At 34.8% G+C, this 19,286-nt stretch overlaps 1 protein-coding gene across 4 annotated transcripts in view; it reads left to right on the top strand.

Moving 5' to 3' along the window:
- LOC150103997 (uncharacterized) overlaps positions 1 to 19,286 on the top strand; it is a 72,500-nt gene that overhangs the window by 10,914 nt on the left and 42,300 nt on the right. For all 4 annotated transcript variants that reach the window (XM_090396667.1, XM_090396668.1, XM_090396666.1 and 1 more), the window contains exons 3-4: positions 4,264 to 4,372; positions 15,684 to 15,833. In XM_090396667.1, the coding sequence (XP_090252793.1) occupies positions 4,264 to 4,372; positions 15,684 to 15,833 (259 nt within the window). The remainder of the gene's footprint in view (positions 1 to 4,263; positions 4,373 to 15,683; positions 15,834 to 19,286) is intronic.

Here is a 19,286-nt window from a genome sequence, read left to right on the forward strand (position 1 = left end):
TAAGCAAACTTCTATAAGTGTACAGGTGAGGTATTTTCACTGCTATGCTGCTCCATAATGTATCAACAGATATGAAGTCAGTTGTCTGCATACAAGTAACCTAGTCATGAAGATACTTCATGTGCACACTTTGTTTGCTTATGCTTGGGTAAAGGATTATTATTGTTATCAATGCTCCTAAAGGGAGTCCAAACTTTCAGTGAGAGAGGGTCCATTCAGACACCAAAGATGCACTTCCAGCATCTAACAATATCCTATTCCACACATTCATGAAATGAACCTGAACTGCACATACTTAACCACACCCCTAGCCAGCTTCCAGGAACGATCCCCCCCCCTTTCAAGTTTAATTCTACCATCTGTAATCTGCAAAATCTGACTTATATTTATATGCCTTAGATCCCCTCAGTGTTGTGTGTTTCTGTCATATCTCCTATCCTCCATCTGTTCCTCAGATATTGAAGACCACATTCCTTCAGTCTAACCTCATGAACAATTCAGTGGGCTAGTTTTCATGCAAGTTATTTGTTGTTGAATCTTTTCAGCTCTCTCTCTCCATTTTCTTAAAACCCAGGTGACCATGTTTGCACATAGTAATCAAGGAAGTTTATCTTCATGTGATCTTATCAAAGCCTTATGAAGTGGGAGAATAATTTCCTTATTCCTATAAGTTGTGTTTTCTTTAACAGTGCTGTTATCTGATGCAGTGAATTAACCACTTTAGCAGTGTGGCCCTAGACTTTAATTCACTGTCCACAAAGTCTAGCTTCATTGACTACTTCTAGCAAATTTTTATTAATATAATACTCTACCTGCAATGTCCTCTGTTCAAAATACATAACCTTGTGCTTAGCAAGATTGAATTGAGATTCATTATCATTTACCCATATAACCCCTGTTCAAATCAGCCTGCAGGAGTTCTTTATTGCCCATGTTCCTTATAATTTTCCCTAAGTTAGCATAATCTGCAAATAACTGAAAATCAACCAATCTTTCCAGTGCCTTGATGACCACACCAGAGATGCTGATCAGTCTGGAATTCACCGCATTCCCTGATATGACCCTCATATTTACTATACTTGCTTACTATAACACACTACTCAAAAGTCATTATCAAAACTCCACAGGTACAATTCTATACTTAAAAAATTTTACTGTGGCTAACTGTTCACTATAACAAACTTTTCATGTGATCCCTCAGAGTTTGCTGTAGTGAGTCAACAGTATAATGAAATTATTTTGCTCTCTTACATCTTTGGAATCTTGCATGTATTGAGACTCAAGTTTAACAACTAACTAGGTCAGGGGCATTGTCATCTCTTTTGCACATTCCTTCAGCATCTGTGCCAATATCTCATCCAATCCAACTGCTGTGTTCCAATTAAGCACTTGTAACTGTTTAAGATATCTAGTTCATCTGCCTTTTTGTTCTTTCATCCAGTTCCTTCTTGCCATATAGATGCTAATAGATTTGCCAGTTATATATATTTATATCTTACTAAAATGATAGCTATTTCTTGTATATATGACAATTTTATACTATCTATATTTACTAAGTTATTATTGCATGATCATTCTTCCATTTACCTGCTGCATAGCAATAAAATTTCTTCTGATTTAACTCTCATGCAATTAATTCTCTTAACTATGAGTATGCAGTCAGATATTGCTTCTTTTAGCCACCTAAAAGAAGCGATACCACCACTAACTTAGAGTTCGTGTACATGCAGACACATACCACCTCCCAAGTCAAGCTGCATGCCTCTCACCAGTTGGAGGCATGGTGATCATCGCATTTCTACATGAATTCACAGATACTATTACTGGATCCAGTGTTTATTGTATTCCAACTTCCTTCTGTTACATCTGGCTTTAGGTAGTTATCCCTGACTAACTATGAATTAATTTTCCTGGCAACAAGCATGCAAAATGAAGGAAAAATTAATAGTCGTACTTGTATCCATAAGATTTATCTTCATGTATTTCAGTTCTCTTCAGGTGATCCTGATCTGTATCAACACCCAGTTGGGTATTTTGTCCTGTTAACATTCTATCTCACACTAGACAGCCCCCATCCCATTTCCTGTTTTACTCACGACCATTGGAAATTTCTACTCTGAGTGGATTTAATTCCTCTGCAGTCAGTAGTACTCTCGAATGAACTGAATTCATTGCATTTTATTTCTGTAATAATGTCTTCCTCTTTTAGCCAGATCTCACTAATGGCTATAATTTTCAGCTTCACTGTACACTGAATGGAAAGAAGTCAACAGACATCATGGTATGAGGAACAAACAGCCATGGCTGCACCTTAATAAGATGTAGAAACTCCTTTTACTGTAGTGACTGCAGCAATCTTACAGGGCAAACTTTCCACAAGTGTATGATAGAAATCAATGGGAATTTTGGACAATTCTTCCTTAGGTAGGTGTGTAATTCGGTCCTGGACTGTTGTGGGGCAGATGTCCCTTGATCTAACCTACGATGTTGCAGCTCATCCCACAGATGTGCAATAGGGTGAGATGAGGGCTTTGTGAAGGCCAGTCAAGTGTGGTGACATTCATATCCACAAACCACACAGATAGTGCAGCAGCTTTATGTCACAGTACATTGTCTTGCTGAAAGAGATAATGGTCATTTCAGTAGAAACAGCATACAAGTAGCAAGCATTGCATTGTCCAGAATGCTCAGATACCTCTTGGAGTTCAGTGTGCATAGCACCACAAACAGAGGTCTGAAGCCAAACCAGGAAAAACAGGACCGTCACCTCTGAATTTCAGAGTTGGGGTTATTCACTCTGGTAAGAGACCTTCACTGGTCTCTTACCATCTGCCACACCCACACAGTCCATCTGCTTGGTAGACGGCATAGCATGATAATACAGTTTTCCAAGCCTTCACATCCCATTGTACATGCTCTTTGCACCACCAAATATGACTACATGCTGGTTTGGGTAATGTGAGGCTTGCATATTGTGGTCTTTCCATAGAAACCCATGTAATGAGTCTCTGCAATTCTAAGATTCTGCAAATTCCTGTTCCAGTCAATGTCCTGGAACTCTGCATTCAATGTGTTGGGCGACGAATGGTGGTTTTTACATATCATCCTTCGTAGTACCCTACGGTCATGTTTGGTGAGTGTGGTGGGTAGCACTTGCAGTTGACTCCCTGTGCTTCCATCTCAGTATCACTGATTGTTGACCTGGGATAGCCCAATAGGCCTGCAACATCATATCCTATCACAATGCCTCTTTCAAACTCCATCAGTTCCCTTCTTGCAGCCATTTCACCTGGACATAGCTGCAGTATTTTGGAAGCATCATATTCCTCTAATTTATACTAGATACAAACACGTGACTCGTTACATGGCACGATGTACCTTGCCCATGGGGTTGTCTGACTTCTTTTCAAGTAGTGTATCTGCTAAGAACTCTGAACATGATTAGTTCAGATAAGAAGCTAGAATTGAATCTCAAACCAAACTCTCTTCTTTGTTACCACAGTTTACACTTTCTTGACATACCAAGTCATCCATTTCCTGGATGTTTGCATTACTTTAATGCATGCATCTGTGTATAATACAACCACTCAGACATATCTTAGTAACTGACTATTCACATTCACTGAACAGTAATTTTTCCAAACACATTTCATGTTCAGTTCATTTTGCAGGTCCATACATCAGCATATTCCTTGTCATTTCTCCTACACAGTCTTCATTTGCAATTGCAGTTATCTTGCTTAGCTTGCTCCTGTCATACCATGGTAATAGATTTACAGTCTTGACTCTTGTGATTTCTTTCACCTCACTGAACTACTCTTTCACATCCTCTCCCATTCCATACCATATTTATCACCTTTCAGAATGAATTATCTGACCAATGCAATCATATTATTCACCTGTTCTTCTTCTTCCTGCAGCCGGCCTGGTTGGCCAAGTGGTTAGCGTATCTGCTCTCCAGCCAAAAGGTTGCAGGTTTGAATCCTGCTAAGGGCATAGATGTTTTATGATTGTCCTACTAAGGAATTACCATATGTACTGCTGTGACTTGTGTCTTGGCACAGTATGACCTTTGATGTCTTTGCACCATAAAAATCAAATTAAAAAAAAAAAAAATCCTCCCTGCATGTTATGAATCTTGGTTCTCAAAGGGGGGTATAAATGACAATTTTAATATTATATTTATGATGTCACTCCACTCCAAACTATATATCGAGTTTTCAAAGAATGAGAATTTTGTAAATTAGCATATTTGCATTACAGGTTGTGCCAACTATGCGATTGAAGCTGAAGAAACCCAAACCTAAAAAGAAAGTGGCATGGTCAGCAGATACTGTTGATAATGAACATATGAACAAAAAAAAGTCTAAATGTAAGTTATAGTAAGGAATTAATGTTTTATTTCATATCAATAGCAGAATATATTTGATTTGTGCTTGTTTTTTAGAGTTGTTTGTGTATTTTATATACAAGGTAAAATTTAATGGAATGAATACACAACAGAGAAATAGACATGTTTAATCATCCTAGTATTTTGTCTGTCACAGACATTATCCAAGATGCACCTGAAAATTGTAATAACCACGAAACAATAAGTGGAAGAAGCTTAAAGTCCTAAGAGAGATGTCTTCTATGAGTGTTTGTGGCTTTGGGTGGGAAGTCTTAGAATTAGTGTTTCTCAAATCTTGAGAAGTTTAACATGACCATGTTTATTTAGATAGGTTAGGTTTTTTTTTAATTCTGCTGCTGATTCTAAAAAATGTCTAAAAAAATTAGCTGTTGTGAAGGCATAGTAGTTTTGTTTCTATTGATTGTGTGCAAGATATCCAAAACATAGTCAGCTACACTTGACCTACTGGAGTTGTGGAAGTGGATGTATTTCTTATGTTTTCCAAGGTGGATGTTGGCAGATCTCCCAGTTTGTCCACAAGTTGCAAGAACAAAGAATCTTATGAACATCAGGAGCAGAGAGAGAGGGAAGGAATGGATCTCTAGAACAGTGGATGAGGCTTGAAAGCAGTGCAGAGATTAATTTCTTTAAAGTTTCTGGATATTTTTCTGGGGTGCCCTACATAATAGTGCTAGCATAAAGGAGAATAGTGCTAGTATAATCAGTATGTTGAGGATGTGAACAATGAAATATGTTCCTCCCATCATTTTGCAACCCTCTCAACATAACATACAGATTGCAATAATGCTATTCTTGGTATATTCAACACCTCAGAAAAATTAGCCAGAACTTTATTTAATCTCTGCACTGCTTTCAAACATCATATGAAGTGACTGTCCTTATCATCTTCCTTAAATTTCACTCCCTTGTCTCTGTTCTAGGTGTTTACAAAATTCCTTGTTCTTGGAAAACTTGTTATTTTATGGACACACCAGGAGACCTGCTGACATCCATTTACCTTGGAGAATGGAGACAGACATGCAGATGGAGTCAGCAGACATTCATCTGCATGGAAAGAAAGGTCACGGATGTCTGCTGACATCCATGACCTTTCTTCCCACCTACTCATCACATAAACAAACCATCTCAACCTTGCCTCCTGTACTTCGCTTCTATGTTTGTAATTTTCATTTCACCGTTCCTCTTACATAGTCATTTCTCAGACAATCCTTTCTGGTCACACTACACATCCACCTAAGCATTCTCATCTCTGCTACTTCTATCCTGCTGATGTTATTTTTCCTCAGGGCCACAGTTTCCATAGCATATGTCATAGCTGGTCTCACCACTGTCCTGTAGATTTTTCCACATAGCACTCCAGCCATCTCTCTCCAGTTCCTCCATCCAGCTTGTATCCTGCATCCCACTTCCTTCTCAGCCCCTCCATCCTCTTTCACTGTTGAACCTAAGTATCTGAAGTCATTAACCTTCCTGCTGACATTTCCTTCCAGCTCCAGATCTGTCTCTTGTCTGTCATCCCCTTTGCAACATATGTACTCTGTCTTACTTCTGCTCAACCTCATACCTCTCTCTTCCAATACTCTCTTCCATCTTTTCCATTTACCTGCTACTTCCTCTTGATTCTGCACAGTAATTAATAGTAAGCATTAATAATTTCATATTGAATCCAATTTTAATGGGCAAAGAGACTAAACATGAAGTACATAAAATTCAAGTTATGTAAAGTTTTCAGAATGCAATTCTTACATAAGTCAGGGACTGCCTGTATTTCATTTTTTTGAGCAAGTTTCCAAAAGACATTTTTAATTTAAATTTTTTGTTAAATTTTTTCCAGATTTATATATTTATATTAAATCAAAGTGCAGTTCACAGTTATGTTATCATACATATTTTCTTGAGAGAAAAAAAAGTTACAAAGCTTTTTTTTATATCATAACAGCAGCATACATCTACATTGTGTAATTTTTCTGGGGGTGGGGAAACTGTTTCCTACTTGCTGATCTTGAAACTTTCCTGTTGCGAAGTGTTTTGGTCCAAATTCATCATAGTAAGCAGACACTTGTACTCATCTACTTGTAGACAAACATATTCATCCTAATTCTCCCCCCCCTTCCAAAAAAAAAGGAGATAAAAGTCAGCCATAAGACTATCTTTCTGTTGTTCTTACGTTAATAATCTGACAAACAACATAGAAGGTAATCATCTAACTTTTTCACTTGGGAGTCAATTGATAAGTCATTGATGTGGATTCTACCATTTTTGTTTTGCAGCAGGTCTTCTAGCCATCTCCATGTTTGGACACAAGTCATGGTTTGGATAAACTTGTGTGGTTGCTTTTTACATTTTGATGACATTTAATCAGATCTGGCATAGAGGCCTATATACAAAGTTACCATCTTATGGTGTTCCTTTGCAGTAGATTGCCAGTTTCTTCTCAGGTCGAAAGTTTATTTTTTCACTTGGTTAGAGTATAATAAAATTAGTTTAATCCTTTATCCAAGTGTGAGCAAACAAAGTTTGCGCCTGAAGTATCTTCAGGACTAGGGTAAAGTGATACAACACCAGGGCAACTCGTTGCAAAGGTGGAGAAAGCTACCAACACTCCTAACTCAGTATCTCCTATAATGCAAAACACATCTCCTTGCGGATATGTCTAATGTTATGCATTAAAGGAAGGGCCACTACCCAGACTAGTTTCGACCTTTATTGAGGTCTCTTCAGTGGGAGCTAGGCCCTAGTGGAAATACCAGGCAGAAGCATTAGTAGGTCATCTCCACCTATAGGAGTTGCCAAATGGCAACTCCTATAGGTGTTTATCCAAGTGTGAGCAAACTTTGTTTGTTTATCCAAGTGTGAGCAAACTTTGTTTGCTCACACTTGGATAAAGGATTAAACTAATTTTATTATCTTCTCAGGTCATTCGCTACATATCATTTGGTTTGCTTCCTCTTTTGATTTCTTCATTGCCAGAATAAGTACTCCAGGGTTCTGTTTTTTCACTCATACTCTTCCTCCAGTAGTTGTCCTTGGTGGTTAGCATATAGCCACTCTCAAACTAACATGCTATGTGTTTGATGAAAACTACTGTAAGAATGGAGGTTTTGTGAATGTCTTGAACTGATGAATTTCATCATGAATTTCTTGAAGATGAATTTCATCACCCAGAGTGAGATTACCACTCTGTTTAATGGTAATCTGAAGTGGCTTGAAAACGTTCCTTGTTTGGTTCCTGGACAGTGTTTCGGATTATTATATAATGCTTAACTCACCCACAGTAATAAGCCTAATGTACTATAAGCTAACGGTCTTTTGTGGGTAGGATTCATATTAATATTGAAACTTATCCATAGTTTTACTCATGACAGTACACTATTCCCCTTCTTTTTGACCTTGCAGTGCTCAACTGTTTGTTGATCTTATGCATGACAGGTCAGAGAACCTATATCCCTGCCCTTACCTACTTGCTAGGAACTTTTGGTATTCTTTCTTCTTGTCCAGGACTGCTTCTTTAGCATCTTGTGTCTATCATGGGGTTCTTGGAAGTTTATTTTGCACTTGGTTAGACTATAATAAATTTAGTTTAATCCTTTATCCAAGTGTGAGCAAACAAAGTTTGCACCTGAAAATATCTTCAGACTGTAGCAAGGTGGTGCAACTTGGAGCAAAGGTGGACCATCACTCCTTGTCTCAGTATCTCCCACCATGCAAAGCACATGTCCTTGTGGTCATATAAAGCTATGCATTGAGAGAAGGGCCACTACCCAGACCGGTTTCAACCTTTATTGAGGTCTTGTCGGTGGGAGGCAGACCCAGAGGTAGTGACACTAAGGCAGAAGCAATAGAGAAGTTGCCAACCGGTGTACCACCTTATTATTAAATTACTCTGGATTTAGAGAAAGATGTTGGAAGTTTATTTTGCACTTGGTTAGATTATAATAAATTTAGTTTAATCCTTTATCCAAGTGTGAGCAAACAAAGTTTGCACCTGAAAATATCTTCAGGACTGTAGCAAGGTGGTGCAAATAGGTAAATATAGGTAAAATAGGTCTATATAGATAAATATGACCTCTCTATTGCTTCTGCCTTAGTGTCACCACCTCTGGGTCTGCCTCCCACTGACAAGACCTCAATAAAGGTCGAAACCGATCTGGGTAGTGGCCCTTCCCTCAATGCATAGCATTATACATATCCGCAAGGACATGTGCTTTGCATGGTGGGAGATACAGGATTGATGAGAGCTTGGTCCACCTTTGCTTCGAGTTGCCAACAGTTGCACCACCTTGCTATAGTCCTGAAGATATTTTCAGGCGCAAACTTTGTTTGCTCACACTTGGATAAAGGATTAAACTAAATTTATCATGGGGTTCTTATTTTTCTCTCCTTGCAGACAACTTCATCACATACCTCCCTAACTGAATCATTCAATGTTTTCTTCAGTTTGCCACTGAGACCCTAAGGTTTGGTTCTTGTTTTCGAACAGTTTCATTTTTTTCTTCAGTAATGTTTATATAGTTGAGTCTGCAGTTTACCTGTAAAAGCTGCTCAACTTTAATTATTTTTAAAACTCTCTTACATACTATTCTTTTCAGTGGGATATTCATTTTTATCCTAGTTAAAACTAAATGATGATCACTTCCAATTTCAAATCCTCTGTACACTCTTGTATCCTGGACCAGTATGTAGCTCTTGTAACCTGAACTTATAACTCTTGTAACTTGGAACCATCACAATGACACCATCTCCAGATAAAACCCTGGCACAGATATTTGTGAATGTTCTGCTAGCTGAAGAACAGGTATGCTATTCACATGGACAACTAGGCTTGCTGGCATACCTGTAAATAAGACACAGAGCTGAAACAGATAATCTGTGAGATAAAGCGAGATGATTTTTTTTGTGTACAAGCTGAAATATATGCACAGTATTCTAATAGTTGGAGGATTTGTATAGAGTTCATATCTGAATGGGTGAGAAGTACTATCCTAGAGGGGTAAAGAATGCCTAATTTGTTAGAAGCAGAGGAAGTTAATGATGTAATGTGCTTCTTTCCAGAAAGGCTAACGGTAATTGTTAATTTTTTTAATCCTGTCTGATTTGGCAGAATTTATTTTAGCCAAATCATTTTTTTTTTTTAATTTGGTTTTTAACAGAGAACAACTTTGTCTGGAATGCTGTTGTTAGTAAGAACAATCTTTGTTTACTTTTGTGCCAGTTAGGTGGACATACTTAGAGATGTGTAATTTCTGCTGTGAGAAGTTTTTGTTAAGATAATTGTTGTATTGGTGGGCAATTTAAGGAATGAAATTAATAGCTGTTAGGAAGTTGCCACATAACTGTTAAATGTGAAGAACAAAATGTGAATTCTGATCTAATTCCTTGCCTTCCTCTGGTGTCTTCCATATCTACTCGTGTGCTGAAAGAATGAGAATGGGCTGGAAATTAGCTGACCATTTGACAGGGTTAATATTATAAAATTCTTCTATTATTTATTTATTTATTTTTATTATTATTATTCTCTGTATGTATAAACATAGATACAAACACATATAATACAACATAATCAGATGTTATTGCATCAGTTGGGTAAAAAAAATTAACTGATGTTCAACTAGAGACAGCTTATTTGAGCCATTCAGATTTTAAGAGTTACTTAGTTACTTGAATATGCATCATCCTGAATTGTCAGTACATTCCATACACAATGATTTTGCCACTACAGTTGACTTAAAATTCCTTATGCTACATACATGCTGTACTTTACCCTTTAACAACATTCTGATTGATTGATCATATGATTACTTATGTTTACAAGCTATCAGTGGCACTACTCAAACTTGAAATAATTTCATGCTGATTTTTGAAAAGGAAAACATTGGGTCAGTACAATTAATGAACTTAGTAACTGAATGCCATTTCAGTCATTAAAGTTGATTTTTTTTCTCAGATATCCAGTATTTTAGTGTGTATATGAAATATGATTTTTGAATTAGAACTCATAAATAAAACTGACTGGTATATACTTCAGCTCAATAGTAGAATATAAGTATTTTTAACAAGTATACTTGATGATTTATATTCATCATCATCATCATACGTATCAAGGATTTAGGGCCTAGTATGGCCTGTTCTGGCCTTAGAAGTCATCGTTGAATCGTTTAAGAGGATGTCCTGGTTTTCTTTTTCCTAATGGCTTGTACTTTAAGGCTTGTTTTGGTAATCTTTCTGTTTTCATTCTTTGAACGTGTTCCATCCATCTATGTTTATATTTTTTAATTTTTTCAATTACTGGTTCTTGGTTTAATTCTTTCATAATATCTTCGTTTCTTTTGTGATCAAATAGGGTATACTTTGCAGTTTTTCTCATAAACTTCATTTCTGCTGTTGTTAATCTTTGTTTGTCTTTTTGTTTTATTGTCCAGATTTCGCTTCCATACATTAAGACCGGTAGGGCTAATGTATTGTATACTTCTAGCCTGGTTTGTTTTTGAACTAGGTTTGGTTTAAATATAGAGTTAATTACTCCTGTTATTTTTAAATATTTTGCAATTTTTATGTTTATATCTTTTTCATTTTCATAAGTGATCATACATCCTAGGTAGTTAAATGAATTCACCTGTTCTAAGATCTTGTTATCTAATACTATTTTAGTTCTTGCTGGATCTTGTCCTTTAAAAGCCATAGTTTTTGATTTTTCCATTGATATTATCATACCATAATCTTTGGATATCTCATTTAGATTTAAAATAGCTTTCTGTAAGTTATCTTCAGAATTTGTAATTATTATTTGGTCGTCTGCAAAGAGGAGAGTGTTTAAGTTAACTGTAGGTGAAAGTTTAATTCCTTGATGTAAATTTTTACTCCATTTTATTATTATTGCATTTAAGTAGATATTAAAAATAGTTAAGAGGGGACATCCCTGTCGGACCTCTTGGTTTATCTCTCTTGTATATGATAGCTCATGATTTAATCTTATTTGTATTTGATTATTTTCATATATACTTGTGACAGCTTTTAGGATATTATTTGGTATTTGTCTTTCTTTTAATATGTTAAATAATATGTTTCTTTTAACTTTGTCAAATGCTTTTTCAAAGTCAATAAATGCAATATGTGTTTCTAAATTATATTCTCTTCTTTTCTCTGTTATTAATTTTAGGCAGAAGGCTGGGTCTATACATGATCGTCCTTTTCTAAATCCATTTTGTACCTCTAGAATAAAGTTTTCGGAATATTTCATTAGTTTGTTATTTAAGATTCTGCTGTATATTTTGTAACATGAATTTAGTATACTGATACCTCTATAGTTTTTAGGGTTATCTCTATTACCTTTCTTAAAGATAGGAATCACAATTGCTTTTTTCCATTCTATTGGGGGGGATACCAGTTGAGTAAATTTTATTTAAAAATAATAAGAGTCTTCCTTTGAATCTTGTTCCTGCGTATTTATATAGTTCTGAACCCAGCTTATCTTCTCCAGGTGATTTTCCGTTTCTTGTTTCTTTCAGGCTGATTTCTAATTCTTCTTCAGTTATTTCCTTTTCATTTTCGTTAATTGTTTGCCAGTTGTCTTTTTTAAAATATTTGTCTGTCCACAGTTCTGTGTAGTAATTTAGAAATTCTTCTAATTTCAATTCAGTGTTTAATTTTATGTTTTCTTTGGTATCTGCATTTAGGTGTTTCAAAATCTTATATACATTGGGTCTTATTTTATATAAATCATGTTCTAAATTAGAAACAAATTTATTCCATGATTCTCTGTCTTTTTCTGACTTCTCTTTTAGCTATGGCTCTTATTCTTTGATATTCTATTTCATCTTCTAATCTTTTACTGCTTAACCATTTGTGATAGGCTTCTTTTTTCTTTTTGATTATTTCTTTGATTGTATCATCCCAGATCTTCAGTTTTTTTCTTTTATTGAATTTAACAAGGAAGTGGTCACTGCTTATTTCATATCCTCTGTGAACTCTAACATCTAGTGAAAATTTTGATGTCTTTTCATTTATGATGATTTATATTAATACATTAAATAGTACTTATTTAACTTATGTAATGAATTCAGTGAGCATTGTATTAATGGATGGTATTTAAATTTAAGCATATGATTTAAAAAAAAAAAGTAGCATGAGCACCATTTATATAGTCTAACAATATATAGAAAACAACTATTACCATTGGAAAAGATACATATTGTTTTGCAACATTTGAAAAATATTTATAATTTGAAGTGAACATCCAGTAAATATTTATATATATGTATATATTTCTATTATACATATATGTATTATATTTACACACACAAACAAAGGCATAACCTGGTCAAACACGTTGGTTCCAGACTGCCGTCATATAGTGAATCACTTCCTTTTTCTCCCCCACAAAAAAATTTAGTATTTTCAAGTTTGGTTTTTTCAGCATTTCAGCAATAAGATTGTGACATTTGCGGAAATTAGCTTGTGGCCTGTTATAGCACACAGACTAACTTTGCTAAATTTAATCAATTTAAGCTTATATAATGTTTATGCATCTTCTTTTCATCTGGAGCAACAACAACACTCTTCTTAGAATTTTATCTGCCATTATTAACAATAAAATAAAATAATAGTTATAAACCATTTTATAACTCGCAGCTAAACACCAAATCACAGAGAGAGATGCAGTGAGCAATGATGTCATAATCAAACTTTTAGTCCATGAAAATTGTGCATTGGTTGATTCACGGGAACATCATGTTGCTAAAAGCATCATACGAGCAAATGCAGTGTTGTATAAGTAAGCATAGATCATAATTGAAGAGCACGTATAAGTGGATCATTGTAAAGCAAGGTAGTACTGTATGTATGTATGTGTATTTTTTTTTTTTTATTGCTTTAATAAACTCTTCATATTAATTTCAGTCAATCCCTGCTGTCTCCATTTTAGTACACAAGTGACGTCATATAATACTATCAGGAATTAAGATAAGGTCGATAATTTTTGCATGTATGTGTACATGCTTGTTATATTTATTAATATTAATGCAGTATAAACTGACTGAAAAATACCTGTTGATAAAGTAGGATGGATTGCATAAATAAAAAAAGTAAATTGCTTTTACTTATACAGTCTGCTCAGATTAATTGGGACTGAAAAAATCACATTGACAAGTAATGGAGACCAGGTTTTTATGTTTTTTCTATAAATTTATGTAAATATTGCTATTATGATATTACATATGGTATTCTAATAAAGAATATATAAAGAAATGCTTTTGTGATTTTTCCTTTTTATAAGAAAATATGTATGTTAAGATAAATACAACTATAAATTATACTTTGCTTATAAAAAATGAAAAAAAATAAAAAAAATTTTAGATTCTTTTTTTGAAAACTGTTCAAAAAAAAAAAAAAAATATATATATATAAATTGATACATAAGCACATTCCACTACATAAAAAAAAAAAAACTTTGCAAAAGTTCAGTAGTGCTAAATGTCATGTTAAAATCCAAAAATATTTTTAGGTTCACTGATATTTTTTTTTTGGCTTTTATCTAAAAGAAAAGTTTTATGACTAAAATACATACAACAACTAAAAAAGGTCTGATCATCCATGATGTTGATTGGAATGTTTCAACCATGTCTTATTTAGAAGAAAATTTTTATTCCAGACTTCTAAAGGAATCAGTTGATCATCCATTTACATGGATTGCCGAAAAACCAAGAAATTAAATTAAGTGACATATGGAAATAGCTTGTTAATTCTTTTAACATTATAACCTTCAACGTGGCTAATAATCTTCATTTGTTAACAGTAGATATCTACTGCATACCATGTGACTTTATATTTATTTGTTAGCATGAATTTATTTTTCTTGTAATGGTTCTTCAGTATTTGGAAAACTTTGTATTTATTTATATATTTTTGATGTTTATCACTGTGATGAAGCCACCAGTTCTTTGTAGATGTGCAAAACTGGTAGGCGTAAGTTTCAAATCGTAATGACTAATTAAATTTCTTTGTCATTATTGTAATTTTGCTTTTGAAAACAGTAAATAGCACCATTTTTTGAGGGGAGACATCATAACTAGGTAAATAAACAGTTCACCACCTTAAAAAAATTGTTAAATTGTCGCTGTCATTTGCTTTTAAGAATAAAAATTGTTAAAATGTTCTGAAATCCCAAAACATGCATGTCTTGGGAACACTCAGTGAGTGCACTCTCTTTACTGAGAGTGTCATGGCAGTGATTTCTGTTCAAGAAATTTAGGTAAAGCTGGATATAACATTGCTTTACATTATGCTGGTTAGATAGATCTTGTATAGACACTACAGGATGGCTGTTATTTCTGTAGCAGAGCACGAGTTTTTAGTGCAATTGATGGGAAATATCTGGACTAGGAGAATTTTTTTTTCTATATCTAAATCCCACCCATGAAAGGCTCTTAGTCTGTAGTGTATATTAGCCTGTATTAGTACTATTTGTGGACTAAGAGTTAATAATCCAAACATTGTGCTTTAGAGACCAAGTAACTTCTTCAAACCAATTGAGGTCTCCAATAAGCAGAATGGTGGTGGTGTCACAACAGGCAAGATGTATTGACCATCTAAAGATATTTACAAAACATCCACAACCATGGTGGTATTAGAAACTAGCCTGAAGAGTGAATATGTTAACCACTTGGCTAATCAGGCTAGCATAAGATCAGAAATCTATAGTAAAACATCTAGACAAGAGTTGGAGGAGAAGACTAATGACAAGAGGTCAGCTTTAGGTGATAACATCTGTGTGTGTGAGAGAGAGGTGAAACATTGAAGGGTAGAAGTTCAATATTTCCTTTTCTGTTATCTCCCTTAGGCTTATATAGGGTTTTAAAATTGTTGCCGTCTATTAATCTTGTTAGATATTCTAGTTATGGTTATGGGAAGGGAAAAATCAATTTAATGGTCATTGAAGAAAAAAAAGCAAAAAAAAGCCGATAAGGTTTCATTTCAGCTTGCCATTGAAGAGTAGCAATTATAATAACCATTGTTAAGTTATAACTATATAGGCAAGTAATGTTTGTCTTTTGAAGATTAAAAGTTACTGAACTTAATGAGAGCTTTCGAGAAATGGCCTTTTGCATTAGTTGCCTTGGTTTGTATTGCTTAAGCTCTTGCACAGTAACCTCTATTTACCTTTTATTAATGCCTTTTGATTTGATCAATTTGATGGATTTCTCCATTTTTTAAATTTGACTTTTTTGATTCGACAATTTTTCTTTGTTTTAAGAAGTTAATACAATGAATTTTTTAGGTTGTTGTATATATGAAAAACCAAGAAATTTTGGAGAAAGTTCTTCAGACACAGATGATGAATGTGAAAACTGTAGGGGACATGTTGAAATAAAAAAACTTAAAAAACCAAAGGAAAGTTCTGATATACAGCATGAATCAAATTTTGAAAGTAAGTATAATTTTTTTAATTTATATAAATTTTTCAGTAACTGAAAGTAATAATGACAGTATTTTTTTTTTAACTGAAGAGATCTATCTTTACTGGAAAAATTCAACTTCTGTCATTACTTTCAGTTATTAAGACAATGAGAACATCAACCACATTTCAACAAATCCATATAAAATTAAAAATTTTTAAGTTTGTAAAATTTTTTGCTGGTGTATATACTTATAATTTCCTAATATTTAATAAATACCCTCAGTGGATATATATATATATATATATATATACACAGAGCAGTAATGTGATAGTGAACACAATTAAATGTTCATTATTACTGCTGCTTATCGACAGGTTTCTCTTTGAAATTGTGTTATTTGCCATTCCTTCCTTTCGTTCCAGTCTTAAGTGAATCCATCTGGATCTTAGTCTTCTGATCATTTTATGCTCCTGTTGATACAAATAGATGTTTTGCACATTTTGCTAATGCATTTCTTTTTGCTTATGTTAAGGAGATGTTTGTCTTATTGGCCAGATCATCTTAGCTTAACTCTGCTGACATGTTCTTGAATTCTAAATTGTTTTCTAATATTCCTTCAGAGAATTAAAAGAGACATCTAAGCATTTATATCTTCATTTTCAGTATACTCACTCTCCTTAATTTTTGCCATGACTCTTACTGTGATTTCTATGGTTAGTGTTGTTCCATTTTTAAATCCTTGTGTTAAAATTAGTTTGAGCATTGCCTTGTAATCTACTACTTTGATGCTTTAGTTTCTCTTGTTTCCTGTAGTGTTTTTCATCTGGTTTTCCCTGTCATACCAGCCATGATTATTTTTGTTATATATTTCCATATTTAATTTGCTATCATTAGCAATGTTTTACTTGTTCTCTAGGTTCACCATTGAGAATTCTGGGTTCAAATTCTCTAGGAGCAAAGACCCTTTATAATGGCTTTTCAACTGCAGATGATTTGCCGGCGTCATATGGAGATGGCAGTTTTTTTTTTTTTTTTTTTTTTTTTTTTTTTTTTTTTTTTCCTAGCTCCAGTTTTTCATTCTGCAAAACAGCATGCTGGTCTGAAAAACACATGCATTTAACATACACGGTACACTGGCCCAATTTGCCATTGAGAATACAGTTTCCTGCTATGTCTTGCCTGTAGTTTGTTTATTACTGATTTTTCATACTAAACTTATTACTGTTATCCAGGTTAATTAATTGGTGTATAGGAGATTTATTGCAGAGTATAACGTTGTACCCAAAATATTTAAAAAATGAGTTACATACAAAGGGGGAAGGCTGAAAAGTTCTGATGAACACCTAGAACAAAAATTATATTAAAGCACCTGGTATAACCCTTTAACCCCCGTGTTTCATCAAATTGTAATAATGAGTTCTTTTAGGATATATATAAGAAGATACGTCAATTTCTTCACGGTGATTATCACAATGAAGAAATTGACATATTTCTTCATTGTTTTCAGCACACCCTCATATATCTAATTTTATATTAGTTTAATGCCACTTCTTTCCATAATGTGATTCACATATATTAATAACAGGGGAGATTATGTATAACTTTGCCGCCTTACATGTGATTTTTCATTAAACTATCTTTTTGTACACCATTTAGTTCTAGTTGCTGCTTGTATCTTAAGACACACTATACACGTATGAGCCAAAATGTTATGACCACCTAGCCTGTTTCTGGCTAACCAGACTCACAGTTGGTGGGAAACAGGCAGTTACGGTGATATTCTGGTATAGAGATTGTTCTTGTAGACATCATTTACTTATCCCCATTGAACTCACCTTAACCACTAATTCTTACCTGGGATGTGTTTTGGCCTAGATATTGCTCTATATATCAACGATGTGGCACACTGGATCTGAACTCTTAGAGGAATGCATTCTGTGTTCTCTGGCCACTTAATTCTTCTCATTTGAATCCTATCGAACATTTGTGAGGTCATGTGGACTGCATCATCCATTGGTTGACACCACTGCCTTGTTCACTCACCCCCAGAATGTTATTCTGCCTATTTAAATAATTATAATACTGTAATTAATATATTAATTATTATTTATTAGTATAATTTTCACCTGAGTATCATAGGCATTTTCAGTACAAAACTTGATGGAACAGTCAGCTTTGTATTGAAGATGCCTGTGATACTCAGGTGAAAATGATACTGATAAATAATAATTTACACGAGTTAATTCTGGGTATTATAATTATTTAAATATGCCTACTTATTGAAACCTATCGAGACGTTATTCTGCCTAGTTGGTCCAGAATAACTCAGGACAACTTCTCTGGTCTAGTGAAGTGAATGCTAAGATGAGCAAGTAGTTATCTTGGCCAGAGGAAAGTCAACACTCAACTAGGTAGGTGGACGTGATGTTTTGGCTCATACATTACTCGGTATGATGTCCATTTCTCCTGTATGTGGTGTTTTGAATAATTTTTTTCTTGGCATCTTATAATATGACTTTTTGAGGTCTTCAAAACTTAGAGATCCATGTTATACACCTGTGAGTTTCGGCTGTTTATTTTAATGTTAAAATTTTGTCTGGATGTTTGCTCTGACCTCAGCTTGTTTATATTCAAGTTTCTTTGCAATAATCAAGAAGGGAGCTAGAGTCACTATTCTGATCCTCTTTCTAGTTTATTTACATACACTGCTTCAAAAGAAGTCAGTAGACACCATAGTATCATGAACCAACAGCCACGGTGCCCACCTTAATAAGATGTAGGGCCTCCTTTTGCTGCAGTGATTGCACCAATCCTACGGGACATACTTTCCACATGTATACGATAGCGATCAATGGAAATTTTGTCCAGGACCTCATTACATGCTGCCTGTGGGCATGTAATGAGGTCCTGGACTGTCATGGGGTGGACATCCCTTGACCTCACCTGACGTGTCAATTCATCCCATTCGGAGTCTCAGTTGGGTTGAGATCAGGACTCTGTGGAGGCCAGTGAACTGTGCTGACGTTCATGTCCACAATCCATGCAGTTAGAGCAGCAGCAGCCTTATGACACGGTTCATTGTCTTGCTGAAAGAGACAATGGTCAGGACTATAGAAATGCCACAAAGTAGGAAGCATTACATTGTCCAGAATATCCAAATAACTCTCGGAGTTCAATGTTCAAGCCAAAACAGGACTATACCATCACACCACCACCTCCGAATTTCATGGTTCATGTTAAACACTGGTAAGATATGTTCACCGGGCATCCACCACATCCACCATCTGCCTGGTATAGGGTGTAGCATGATAACACAGCTTTCCAAGCTTCCACATCCCACTGTACATGCTCTTTGCACTGCTGAAGATGATGCTGTATATTGCTTTGAATAATGTGGGGCTTGCATATTGGTAGCATGCCTACCATGGAAACCCATGTTGTGAGCCTTGGTTCTGAATGTTTTTGTGCAAATTCATGTTCCA

The sequence above is a fragment of the Typopeltis vanoorti genome, chromosome 8 (genome assembly GCF_054136105.1).
Source record: "Typopeltis vanoorti isolate ZY-2024b chromosome 8, IOZ_Tvanoo_1.0, whole genome shotgun sequence".
In the NCBI taxonomy this organism is placed as follows: Eukaryota; Metazoa; Arthropoda; class Arachnida; order Uropygi; family Thelyphonidae; genus Typopeltis; species Typopeltis vanoorti.